Source organism: Arvicola amphibius, chromosome 8, assembly GCF_903992535.2.
Source record: "Arvicola amphibius chromosome 8, mArvAmp1.2, whole genome shotgun sequence".
Lineage (NCBI taxonomy): Eukaryota > Metazoa > Chordata > Mammalia > Rodentia > Cricetidae > Arvicola > Arvicola amphibius.
This window is the reverse complement of record NC_052054.1, coordinates 122738728-122752166: the sequence shown is the minus strand read 5'-3', so window position 1 is coordinate 122752166 and position 13439 is coordinate 122738728. Positions and strand designations below refer to the sequence as shown.

Here is a 13439-nt window from a genome sequence, read left to right as displayed (position 1 = left end):
ATAGCCTACTCTTTAGTACAGAAGACCAAATAATCACAAGGTAAAATGGGATTGCTACCTGCGCTGTTCTTGTTTGAAGGCTAAAATAAGCTTAAATAATCACCATACTCCCACTGGAAGACAATTTAAATGATTCAGTCCCCGTTCCTTGCATGTTCTCAGAATCATAATAAATTATTCTTCATATATATATATTTTTTTTTCAATACAATACAGCTTTCTTTAAGAGTCCATTATAGTTTAGGGAATTAAAATGAATTTCATTTTTAACTATTCTTATTTGTAATAAATAATGATATTTTTATTAGTAGCAATTATATCTTATAGTATTATCTTATAATCACTCAATGGGACGGTGGAAATGACTCATTGGGTAAGAGCCATTTCTCTACAAGCATGGGAACCTGGGTTCAAATCCCCAGCACAAATGTAAAAGAGTCAGCATAGCACAAGTGCTTGTAACCCCAGAGCTGTGGAACAGAGCCATGTAGATACTGAAAGCATGTGTGTCAAACAACCTATGAAAAGAGCCAGCTTGCAGTTCAGGCTTCCTGGCAATAAGGCAGAGAATGGTGAAAGTCTCCAATGTCCTGCTATAGCTTTGGATGTGCACACAAGTGTACATTTCTCTATGACCCATGTAGGCACCAAGTACACACAACCACAGAAATACCTTAACTAAATTTATAGACACATTAGACAGAGTTAGTATTTCATGTTAATATAATTCTCAATTATAAAGAAAGGTTGGCCATTCACATAAACATAAATGCTTACTGACTTACATTCATATAGTTGTGTATTAGTAAATATTAAGGCTGAAAGTCTTCATATATTTTTAATTTCCATTTCCTTTTTCAATATGTAAAATATTTACTGTTAAATGTCAATTCTAAACATGGGTATTATTTTCTTTATCATTAGTTTTTGTGTGTATATGGATTGTATATAAACGTTTGCAATTGTGTATAAGAATAAACATATATACAAAGGCAAAAAGAAACCATTAGATAGTCTGATAGATAAATTTCTTTTTCTCTTAAGGTATGTGTGCGTTTTTTATTTTCTTGTTTGTTTGTTTTGTTTCTTTAATTTAAAAATTTAAAACTCTCTTTTCAGTTAGGTTTTCTGACTTACAAGGCCCAGATAACCTTCTGCCCCAAAAGTGTTTTGTCAGTTTTTATATGGGTTCTGTTGATTTGGTCGAAGGTCCTGAAGTTATTAATAATTTTGAGGCAGAGAGAAAACATGTTATTGAATATTTAATATAAATGGTAAGAAGATGGTTTAAAATATTAATATTTTTAAATAACAGATCAATAAAAATATGATTTTAATTTTTCTCGTAAAATTTTTGAAGAATAGTTTTTGAGTCAATGTATACTTTCAGATTACATGGTACTTAACCTCTGAGCAAAAAAAGCATATTTTCCTAAGCCAAGTGTAAATTTCCAAATGTAACACAAGTTCCATGATTAGATTTAGTAGAAAATCAAGTTTCAATTTAAATACCAGCTGTAAATACATATATACAAAATTGCATATGCATAATGTTTAATGATCTTAGAAAAAACATGCAGAAAATCTCAAAGCTATGAAAATTCCATTTAAGCCAGAGTGCCTTCTTTGAGCCAGCTGCAATGTTGAGGCATATTCTTTTATCCTATTGAGCATCCTTATCTCACTCACCATAGATATCATCACCAAAGTACAGGAAATATGCTCAGTTTCACAACAGAGACAGTATTCCATATCTAGTCGACAAGGATTACTTAAATAAAGTAAAGGACAATGTCTTATTTTAAGTCTTGCTCACATTCCTTGAAAGCATAGATGATTTGAACCCAATGACTGAAGGTTATGAATATCTGTATTCTGATTTTATGATTCTCTTTAAATCTACAACCATTAATAACATGAAAGCAAAACATAAACCACTTTACTCAATGAAAAATAGCTAAGGAATATAAATACTAGATTTGATAGTCTTATTTACTGACTCAACAAATGCACATCTTTTTGTTAAAATTTTTTTTTTGGAAAAAGCAATCCAGGCTTATCATACACTCTCCCATGTTATAAACCAAACAAAATGTATAAACCACACACACACACACACAAACAAACACAAAAGCAAAACTTTGCATAACCTTTTGGTAAATGCAATAATGTAACACATGATGCTATAGAACATTCATTTAATGATATTTTTCTTTAAAATTTAGTGTTTTTTAATAAGACTACTTTTCTCATCCTATTTCTATCATTTTCTCCCACATAAATCTTTCTGTCAATATAATGGGAAATAAAGTAAACACAGGTAAACACGTGTGTGTGTGTGTGTGTGTGTGTGTATCCTGATTAATGGTATGATGAAACAACCCTGGGGATGATTAAATGGATGAGATCACTTGCCGTGAAAGCATGAGGAACAGAGTTCATGTCTTTAGAACCCACGTAAAAGGCAGGAATAGCTGTGTGCTTTTCTATCTTCAGAGCTGAAAAGGAGAGTTGGGCAGATGCGAGATTCTCCTTGACGAGCCAGTGTAGGAAAACCCTCCAACAATAAAGTGGAGTGCAATAGAGGAAGACACCTCATGCCTTCTGTTGGCCTACACATGCGTGTAAAGAAGCACACACACACACACACATCACAATCATACACACATAACACACACATTATCTTGATGATAGACCCATATTACTATGAAATACTAATTAAAATTACTAATACTAATTTTTACAATTACTAAATACTAATTATTTGAAATTCAAAGGCTCTATATCTTATTAGCCCCACCATGGGCTTGAGCAAACCACATAAATCATTAATCAAGAAAATGTCCTACAAACTTGCTGACATCTAATCTAAATTGAGGCATTTTCCCAATTATGATACCTCTTCCCAAATATATGTGTCAGATTAACAAAGATCAACCAGAACACTGGGTTATTGTGTTCTATAGCAAAGAATTAGACCAGAATCCATGGTTAGGGATAGTAACAGGAACAGTTTCCAAAAGGGAAAACCTTTTCTTAGAATGAGAGTGGGAAAGAAAGCTGAGGATCATGCAGCTGAAGCCCTGGAGCACTTCTACAAACTGTCACTGTATTGTAATATGATATTTAGGACAGCTGAATTTGTGTTCCCAGGCCATAGCCGTAGTCATTTGTGTTTGGATTCTGAATAAACTATATTATATTCCCTGTTTTTGAAAGAAAGAAAGAAAGAAAGAAAGAAAGAAAGAAAGAAAGAAAGAAAGAGAGAGAGAGAGAAAGAGAAAGAGAGAGAGAGAGGGAGGGAGGAAGGGAGGGAGGGAGGGAGGGAGGGAGGGAGGGAGGAAGGAAGGAAGAAAGGAAGGAAGGAAGGAAGGGATGAATTCAAAGCCTTTATTTGAATTTGAGGATAGAATATTTTCTTCATAAAAAAAATCTTTTCTAGGAAGTTTTTGTTTTGACAGAAATCTTTATGTGGCATACTCCCTTATATTTTAAAATATATTCAGTTCTGTCAATATACGATTAAAACAGATTACATTTTTAAAAGATTGGTACAAAACATCACATTACCACATCACCTCATCCTCCTTCTCCTCCTCCTCCTCCTCCTCCTCATCATCATCATCATCACCATCACTATTATCATTTTTTCTTTCTTTCTTTGCTTTTTAAATTTGTAATTATTATTATTATTATTTTTTATTAAAAATTCCCGCCTCCTCCCCATCTCCCATTTCACTCCCCCTACCCCCACTCCCCTCCCTCTCCCTCTCCAGTCCGAAGAGCAGTATATATTTGATTGCTTAGTTATCAGGAAGTGGTACTATTTGAAAGGGATTAGGAATGAGCCATTATTGGAGGAAGTGTGTCACTGGAAGTAGGCTTTGAGATTTCAGATGGCCAAGTTAAGCCCAGTGTCTCTATTCCTGCTGCCTATAAGAAGATCCAGATATAAAATTTGCAGTTACTTCCTTAACACCATGTCTGCCTGTGTGCCACCATGCTTCTTGCCATGATAATGGAAGAAAAAAAAGGATTGGTACATGCTCATTAGAGCATGTAACTCTTATTCCCTAATATATATATATATATATATATATATATATATATATATATAAATTATATCAACATCATAAAATTATGTTTTCCTACTTTCTCAAAGTCATTATTAACAAATTATATGTTAATAGATAGATAGGTACATAGATGACAAATATACATATGGATAGATAGATAAATAGATATAGATAGATGATTGACAAGATAGATGAATAAGTAGATAACTGAATGCTGTTATTTTAAATAAGTCTGTGTATTAATTTATTTTTATTCTTTTTTCATGTTTAGTAATTATTTGAATGATAGGATAAACAGGTCCAATGAACTAGTAATATTATTACTATCACAGGTCAATAAACCAAGTATTAAGTTTATATCGTTATAATCTTAATGCAGACTATTTAAAAACCATGTGCACACAGCTAAATGAAGCCAAAGTTTATAGCAGAAGATGGAGTGTATTACTAGCACAGCACATGCAACAATATTTTACAAATAGTAACAATTAACAGTATTAGCTAACATGGAAATATAGGAAAAGAAAAATAAATTTGAGGTATAAAAGCTGAGGGGTCAGGCACCTTTCTAGTGGATCTAAACTGTTGAATGTCAGCACTAGCCAAGAATGGAAGACAACGGAAGAGAAGCTAGCCAGAATTCTAATGAGGTGAGAGGTCTAATGTTTCATTCCCATTACTGGTTACACCATGGTTTGTTTTAGAGAGTTCTCAAAGTGTAGGACAATAACACCAAATCTGTGGTTTTATGCCCTGTTGCTTTCTATTTTATGCTCCAATCTTGTGGTGGTGATAAAGTATAAAGTAAGTAAGCTTTACAGCCTCTTTTCTTCCTAGCCAAATGTGTGCTGGCTTAGTGGTCAAATGTTAAAAACAGTCAACTAGATTACTTATCTATCCTTCCAAAAAGAAATTCAGAAAAAGGAAGTTGTATGAAAAATATGTGGAAGGAGAGTATTTTCTATAATGAAAACTTCTTGAAAACAATGCATTGAAACGCATTTCAGCAGTGATGTTGCCTATCAGAAAAATGCAAGGGTCTCCAAAGCATCCTAGTGTCTCTAAAAGGACTAAAGAACAGCTTCTATTCCTCATCTTTCTCTCCTCTTTTCCCCCCTTTCCTGCTCTTCCTCTTCCATACTCTTTTTGAAGAATCTCTTGATTCCCAGGATGGACTTGACTCTACAGGCCCAAGAAAGATGCTGAATCCCTGATTCCTCCTCTTGCCAGCACTTCCCACACCCCGGTTGTACTTTTTACTGGAGATACAGGATCAAATCTCGTTGTTGGTAGACAAGTGTGCTACCAACTGAGTTATGTCCATAACCTATTTTCAATCTAATTTCAAAGGATCATTTATTTATTTATTTGTTTATTTGTTTTTGAGATACTTGGAGGGATACCCATTGGAGTGCTTCAGTTATACTAAAGGAAATAACATTTATCCCATTTAATGGACAAAGGTAGAAATTATAAAATCAATTATTACAATCAAGTTCCAAAAGTATCTCATGGACACCAATGAAGGAACTGTCTGGGCCCAACAAGCCATCAAAAGCCCACAAGAGGGGGCTGGAGAAATGACTCAGTGACTGCTCTTGGAGAGGACCTGGGTTCAATTCCTAACTCCCACACGGCAGGTCACACAGATATACATACAGGGAAAACACAAATGTTCACAAAATAAAAAATAAACAATTCATTATAAAAAGTAAATAAATCACAGGGTAAAAATTACTTGCAATACAGCCAGTAGCCAAGACAGAGATCTGCCTGTGAGTTCAAGATCAGTCTGGTCTACAAGAGCGAGTTTCAGGAAACCCTATCTCAAGGGGTGGGGGGTGCAGTGGGGGGCAGCTAGCCTGAGTCTCATGTTAATATTTTGGGAAAGTATTCTCTTTCTCTGTTATGTGTGTCTGTCTCAGAGTGCTGGCTCAAATCTACTGACTGGACATTTCTCTCTGGCATTCAAACCACAAGATAAGGATGGCTATGTTTAGGTACCTAAGGGGACAAGGAACCTGAGTGCAGAACCCGAGTGCTCTTGATTATAATACCAAGTGCTCAAGTTTCTAATTGACACACCCTGTGTCTTTTCCTCACATAAGTGGCATTGTGGATATGTTGGCACTGGAATCGTGAGACTATCAGGCAATACTTTCATGCTATTTAGAGAACATTTTACCATAGAGTAGGGAACCCTGATGGCTCCTTGGCCTGGAGAGGGAGGGAGGGGGGTATGGGTGGAGGGGAGGGGAGGGAAGGGGGAGGAGGAGATGGAAATTTTTAAATATAAAAAAATAAACCATGAGAGAAAAAAGAAGAAAAGAAACCTCTATTTCTTGAGAAACTGCCACACTGATTTCCAAGGTGGTTGCACAAGTGTGCATTCTCACCAGCAATGGATGAGTGATCCCGTTACTTCACATCCTCTCCAGCATAGGCTATCATTGCTGTTTTTGATTTTAGCCATTCTGACAGGTGTAAGATGGTATCTCAAAGTTGTTTTGTTTTGCATTTCCCTGATCACTAAGGAGGTTGAACACGACCTTAAGTGTCTTTTGGCCATTTGAACTTCGTCTGATGAGAATTCTCTTTTCAGTTCAGCACCCTATTTTTAATTGGGTTAATTAGAATTTTTATGTCCAGTTTCTTGAGTTCTTTATATATTTTGGAGATCAGACCTTTGTCTGATGTGGGGTTGGTGAAGATCTTCTCCCATTCAGTAGGATGCCTTTTTGTCTTACTGACAATGTCCTTTGCTTTACAAAAGCTTGTCAGTTTCAGGAGGTCCCATTAATTCACTGTTGCTCTTGTTGTCTGTTATACGTAGGAAGTGGTCTCCTGTGCCCATGTGTTGCAGACTACTTCCTCAAAGTCACTACTCTTATCAAGGAACAGGACACAAAATGAGGCTCTGGAATCTTCTACCTTTGGCCTACTGGTTAATTTTTCTCTTTTTAAAGTCCTTGACAATTTCATCTAATCAAATGTCACTTAAATGCTGACATAAGCTAAATGTTTTCCTCATTAGACTCAGTAGTGTTCCAATGCAATATTTTATTTTACCCTCATTCTTTTTCTTCACCTCCACTGCACTGTTTGTTGTAGGAAAGGAGTCATATGTGATTTATTTACATGTGTGTTCTCAGTGTCTACAAAGTTGAAGTCAAGAAGCAGTACTTGCTATTGTAGATGAGCTAAGAATATTTTTAAACAATAAATATATGTTACATTTAAGAATGATTGTATTATCCAGGCGGTGGTTGCGCACGCCTTTATCCCAGCACTCGGGAGGCAGAGGCAGGTGGATCTCTGAGTTTGAGGCCAGCCTGGTCTACAAGAGCTAGTTCCAGGACAGGCTCTAGAAACTACAGGGAAATCGTGTCTCGAAAAACCAAAAAAGAATGATTGTATTATAAAGCAACAAAAGTTATATGAACAAAATATATTAACAAGTAAAAAGAAAATTATTAAAATTACTTTTAATAAAACATGATGTTACAGATGTGTATGGGTTAGCACAAAATTTATAAGCATTTACAGAGGCTATTTAGGAACCAGTAAGAAACCATTTCTCATTCCGCATAGAAATCTCAGCTTGGATTTTACCTTTCCCAAACACATTCACTAAATTAAGTTCAACATGTTTCCTAAGAAGTTTAGACCCACTGTTTAAAGGATGTTAATCAAACATGTATATATAACTTTCATATTCTAGAGGTTAAAATTCTAAATAATGCTATCATTGTCAATAATTGCATTATAAGATTATAATAGTTACACAACTATAAATTTATAAAATATTTTCACATTGCATTATTTAAAAACATATATGATATAGGTATGTATAGCTGCATATGTGCACAAACACACACTTTTTATTTTCAATGAAATCTAGTGATACAGCAAATCAAAGAAGACTTTCGCACAGTTATTACAGGGCATTCCTAATCTCTGTCACGGTGCTTGGATTTGACGGACTATTTACTTCCATTGCCCCTGTTTTTGCTTTCTCCTTTAGTTTTCTTCTGCTTCAGCCTCATTCAGTTTTTCACATGTGGCCTAAGGTAGTTTCTATGCACTGCATTTTAGAAGCAAGAGCTAAGAACTCAGATGTTGAGTCTTCTAAGGCCCTATCTTTCTAGAAAGATAGTCACATTTGCTATGTAATTTTCATAGGTTACACATAGATGTATCATCTATTTGTGATTTCTTCTGAGTTTACTTTAGATTGTTTATAGTTTCTAAAGAAATGGCATTGACCTGAAGTAGGAGGAGCGACACTATTGCTCTGTGCAACATCCTCTTCTCCAAGTGACAGAAGCGAGGCAGAAGAGATGAGGGGTGGCATTCTTATCTGATTAGTCCTCTGACTCTCTTAGTCCTCATCCTGTCAGGAAAAGAGGGACTTGCAGTGTGTCCTGCACTCTACCATGGCAGGATCTTTTTATCAATCTAACGGTGACAGCAGCTATCTACGTGGGTCGTCAGTCGCTTTGGCATCGCTATTCCTATTCTTTTCCCGCAGGTGCCTCGCGGTTGCTTATCTTCTGCCTATAGTCACGACTCTGCCAGGTAGAAAGCTACCATGTCTAATCTAGAAGGGCTCGCTTTGCACATTATGACATCATGGCCACTCGAAAAGAATAGTAGAAAAGGAAATAGCTGTACCCGCAGGAAGGAGAGGTCCCGGTTGTGCTCGATGCTGGTGATCTCCAGGTTGCCCATGACTACCTCACAATTTTCATAGTATTTGCGCAAGGCTCGGTACTGCTGTTCCAGGTCAGAGAGAGAGCTCAGTTTATTCTCTGTTCCTGCGCACACTGAAAAGACAAAGATGCACCTAAAGTTATATAACCTCTATGTGACATGAACAAAGATACTATCTTACACAAAGTGCACTACTGAATAGTTTATCTCAACTCAAGATATTTAAAACATGATCAAGGGTCGTAGACTACCACCCCTCAAGAGAGAAATTAACTTAACTTTTGTATTGTTTTATAACACATGTCAAGCAAGGAGAAGACAGAATGGCTTCCATGGAATTCTTTAAATTTTAAGGGGATACTTAAAATAATCACATTTGCTGTGCTTATACAAAAGCTTGCAGAGAAAAAGACTTAATTTCATCTATGTATGGTTCTCTTTAAGATTTATAGTCTACCCAAATTTTGGATAAAGTAATTATCTACGCATAAATAAAAGTGAAAGATGAGAGTAACAATATTTAAAAAATTATTTATTATCTACTGTACAATAAGTTGTTCTAGTAAATTATCTTAGTGATATAAATATGCACATGTAGACCAACCTCAATAATACCATCTTTAAAATGTGTTAAGCAATTTGATTTGAAATGTTTCATAAATATACTACAAATAAGATATGTAATAAAATGCTGATCTTAACCAAGTCATCCATACGCATATTCTTGAGTGTTCAAAAGCATAATGTTCTGCTTGTACGTATATTAGTCACACATACTTGATTGATGGAACCTTGCTTTTGTTCATATGTAAGCCCCTGAATGTACACACATACATGTCTGTTTTTTGTATGTAGTGTTATTTATTTTGCCTTTCACCCTCAGATTTTAATGTTATTTTCACAGCACACAAATAGGTATGTAAACAGTCCTTAACATTTAATATACTGGTCAGTTTTTCTTAGGCTAAAATACTGGAAAGTAAATCTTAAATATTAATGAGTAACTTAAAATCTGTATTTTAAATGTATCTTCTTTAAGTAAGTTACTTAGTATATCCAAAATAAAGCACAAATAACTTCAAAGATGCTGGTGGCAGAGATTGAGAGAAAGGTCACATATACAATTGTATGTCCTGTATATAGAAATGACAAGTAACTATGCCTGGTGGCCTGGTGTCATTTTCACAGGGGTGGACAGGAGAAAAAAGTCTTGAGGGAATACTCTTAAGATTTAAGACCATCTTAAAGCCTGTTTTCCTAGTAATTATACCAAAAATGACAAAATTTTAATGTAAAAACAATTGAAGATGATTATGGATCTAATCCACAGCACTATTGGGATGTTGTGGAAACTTAAAATAGTAGACAAAACCTATAGAGAGATGGTTCTATCCAATTCAATAGTGATATGTTGCAATGACTCACCACAGGCACCCAAAACCATAGACTAGAACCTCAGAAACCATAACTACTGCAAATCTTCCTCTCTACGAGCTGATGATCTCAGGTGTTTGTTAGAAATAGGGTCAAGTTAAGACGATGGTGGGTAGTTCTGGGGCAATGTGTTCTATGGAAATTCAAGAGAAAGACCCTGGGCTGTAAAGACAAGTCACTGATTAGTGTTTGTTGCTCAAGGATTAGAAGCTGAGTTCATACCCCCAGAACCATGTAAAACAAAACAAACAAATAACCAGGTGTAATTATGCTCCTCTTTATCCCTGACTCTGGGGGTTGAACAGGGTAGAGACAAGTATATACTGAGTTTACTGGGCAAACTGTCTAGCTAAAATGGCAAGAACTCAAAGTTCAGTGAGAGAATTGGTCTTAAAATAAATGAACAAACAAACAAACAGATAAATAAATAAATAAATAAATAAATAAATAGTGGGAAAGTGGCTAATACAGACATGGTGGCATCAACCTCTGGCCTCCACATGTACTTGTATGACTGAGCACACCTACACACACATGTGCATATACTACACATGCACACATTCACACAGCCAGAGTAGGAAACACCATGCAGTGCAGCTACCTAGGAAGGCGCCCTGTGATCATAAAGGCAAAGCTGGAATGAAGCACCTAAAATTCTTAGGATGCTATGGACTGACAGTCATTATTAGTAGTTGCTGGAGAGAGGCAAGGGAAGATGCTGACTGATTCTCAACAGGTATATGAACCTGGGGATACCCATCATTTAGTTTTCTGACCTGCAGATATGGGAGAAGGTAAATGCTACTAAAGTAAGTTAACTACTTTACTTTGTCACAATACAGGCTATTTCTTCCTGAAATCACTTATTTTTAGATAGAGTTTATAGAATAAGCAATATGAAACTCCCTGTTATCTAAGTGGGTCTCAAACCTTCAACAAATCTATCTTAGTCTTCCAAGAAAGTCACTTATGCCAGGCTTGAAATAATACTATATACATGTAAAGCCTTCTTTTTCTTTATGTATGATAATAGAGTGGGGAGTTTTCATATGGAAACTTATACACTAAAAACAAAGATCACATTTCACTCCTTTTTTTGAAAGTAAGAATAGCCAGAGTCTATGTTTTGACATGCTGTGGATCATGTTCTCAGAACTTTACTTTCAATGTGGGTGGAACCATTTTGTCCATTTACTTCAAATTATCTTCAGGTCTGCTTCAAGAAATGCAAGATGGTTAAATCTATGATTTTTTATTACTGATGTTTTCATTAATAAATGCTACGTAATATATAATAGCATCATATCCACAACCCATTTCCCATCTTCAATTTCCCTTACATAGCCCCTAATAAGACCCAACCCCAACTGCATCCCGCTTTTTGTTGGTCTTCATGGTAGTTTCATGGGTACTGGGTAATTCACCACAGCCTTGGAAACATACAAGTGGGAATGCATTCAATAAAAGAATGACACTTCTTTTCCTACCAGCTATTAGCTTCCAGTAGCTCCACGGTAAAGACTGGCCCTGGCGGGTATGTCCCCTATCACTGTTGACTATTCTATGCTGCTATCTTGACCTTGTGTAAGCAACCACATTTAGTATGAGTTCATGAGAATGACAGTTGTTCCAAGCCCTGCAGTTTTTCTTTCATCGCACCCTGGCCTATTATTCAGCTCAGACATTCTTTTACTCTTCTCCACTGGGTCCTCTAAACCCTGGTGATAGCAGTGGAGTAGGGCTGATTAAGATATCCCATTTGGGAGTGTGCACTCGATCAATTGCTCTCAGCAATTTGCTTATTATTATTATGGACTGAACTCCTTGATGTGGGGATTTTTTTCCTCTCTATTTTATGAATATGCTTTATTGCCTTTGGTTATGAACAAAGCAGATGGAATTAAGGAGATACCATGAAACTGCCAAAGGAGAAAGATGCTAGAACATAACCAGTAGGCCACAGCCTCGTGGTGATATATAGATTAATAGAAATGCATTAATTTAAGATATAAGAATTAGCTAGAAATACACCTGAGCCAGCAGCCTAAGAGTGTTGTAATTAATATAGTTTCTGTGTGATTATTCGAATTTGGGTGTGGGTAGACAGGAAACTAAAGTGTAATCTCTGCTTACTCTCTTCATGCATAATATTAAATTCTATTTTCATTTAAAAGAGGTTGCCAGTGTGTGTGTGTGTGTGTGTGTGTGTGTGTGTACTGCTGAGGACATCTAGAGAAGTGTTGGATATCCTAGAAATAAAGTTATAATTGGCATGAGCTGCCCTTGAAACGTGATGGGAACTGAACTTGGCTCCCCTATAAAAAGGGCAAGGACTATAACTCAACCATTTCTCCAGCCTAGAAAGCTATATATTAAATCATGATCTGGACGTTAGAAGGAAGGACCAATCCCAAAGATGGTTGAGAAATTAGGTACAGGAGGTATGATTTCAAACAACTGTGACTTGCATTGCTAAATTTTCACTAACAACAATTTAACAGTTATATTGGCTCAAGAGCTAAAATACTATCCATAAAGTAGGATTAAAACTAAAGTTATATGGTCTGTGTCATAAATAATTCCAACTACTATGTCTGGCTATTGTAGGAGATACATTCCACACAAAATGAGTCAGTTTGGTCAATGAAACAATTTATTGGGTATGTAGGGCACCTCCTCTTTGTAAACTAACAAGTTCTAGAACAAGATAAATTCTGTTGATAAGTATTATCCAATAAAAGATGAATAGTGACCACAATTTATTCACACAGAAATCCGTTATTGATCAAGATGAAACCTAGGCTCTTACTTTGTGTTATACATTAGAATCTCATTGAGAAAACCTTTAGTCCATGGTCTCTATTTTATTGCTCCATAATAATTAAAACACTTCCTATAAAAATAAAATATCTGTGAAAAATATTAATAAGTTTATGAAATGTCGATTTTTTTAAGTCCCAATGATCCTAAACTTTTATTTTAAGTCAGAGTGTTACTATCTAAATGAAGAGGGGTCCTAAATATTTAGTGCATTCTGACCTTTGGTCTGAAAGACTAAGCACACTAGGGGTACTCACATTTGATATTCAAAGTGAAATATTTAAATATTATTGAATGCTGCTTTTTCAATTATATAAAAAAGAAATGCATAGCATGAAAAAGGTATTGAATTTAGATAGTTTTAAGTTTATGGCTTAGTTAGTTTTACTATTGCTA

At 35.5% G+C, this 13439-nt stretch overlaps 1 protein-coding gene across 1 annotated transcript in view; it reads right to left on the bottom strand.

Moving 5' to 3' along the window:
* Window positions 1-10233, bottom strand: part of Erbb4 (erb-b2 receptor tyrosine kinase 4) — a 687902-nt gene extending 677669 nt beyond the window's left edge. Inside the window, exons 1-2 of the mRNA XM_042055633.1 lie at window positions 10215-10233; window positions 8751-8902 (exon numbers count right to left, since the gene is read on the bottom strand). Of these exons, the coding sequence (XP_041911567.1) occupies window positions 8751-8902; window positions 10215-10233 (171 nt within the window). The remainder of the gene's footprint in view (window positions 1-8750; window positions 8903-10214) is intronic.
* Window positions 10234-13439: the final 3206 nt, after the last annotated feature.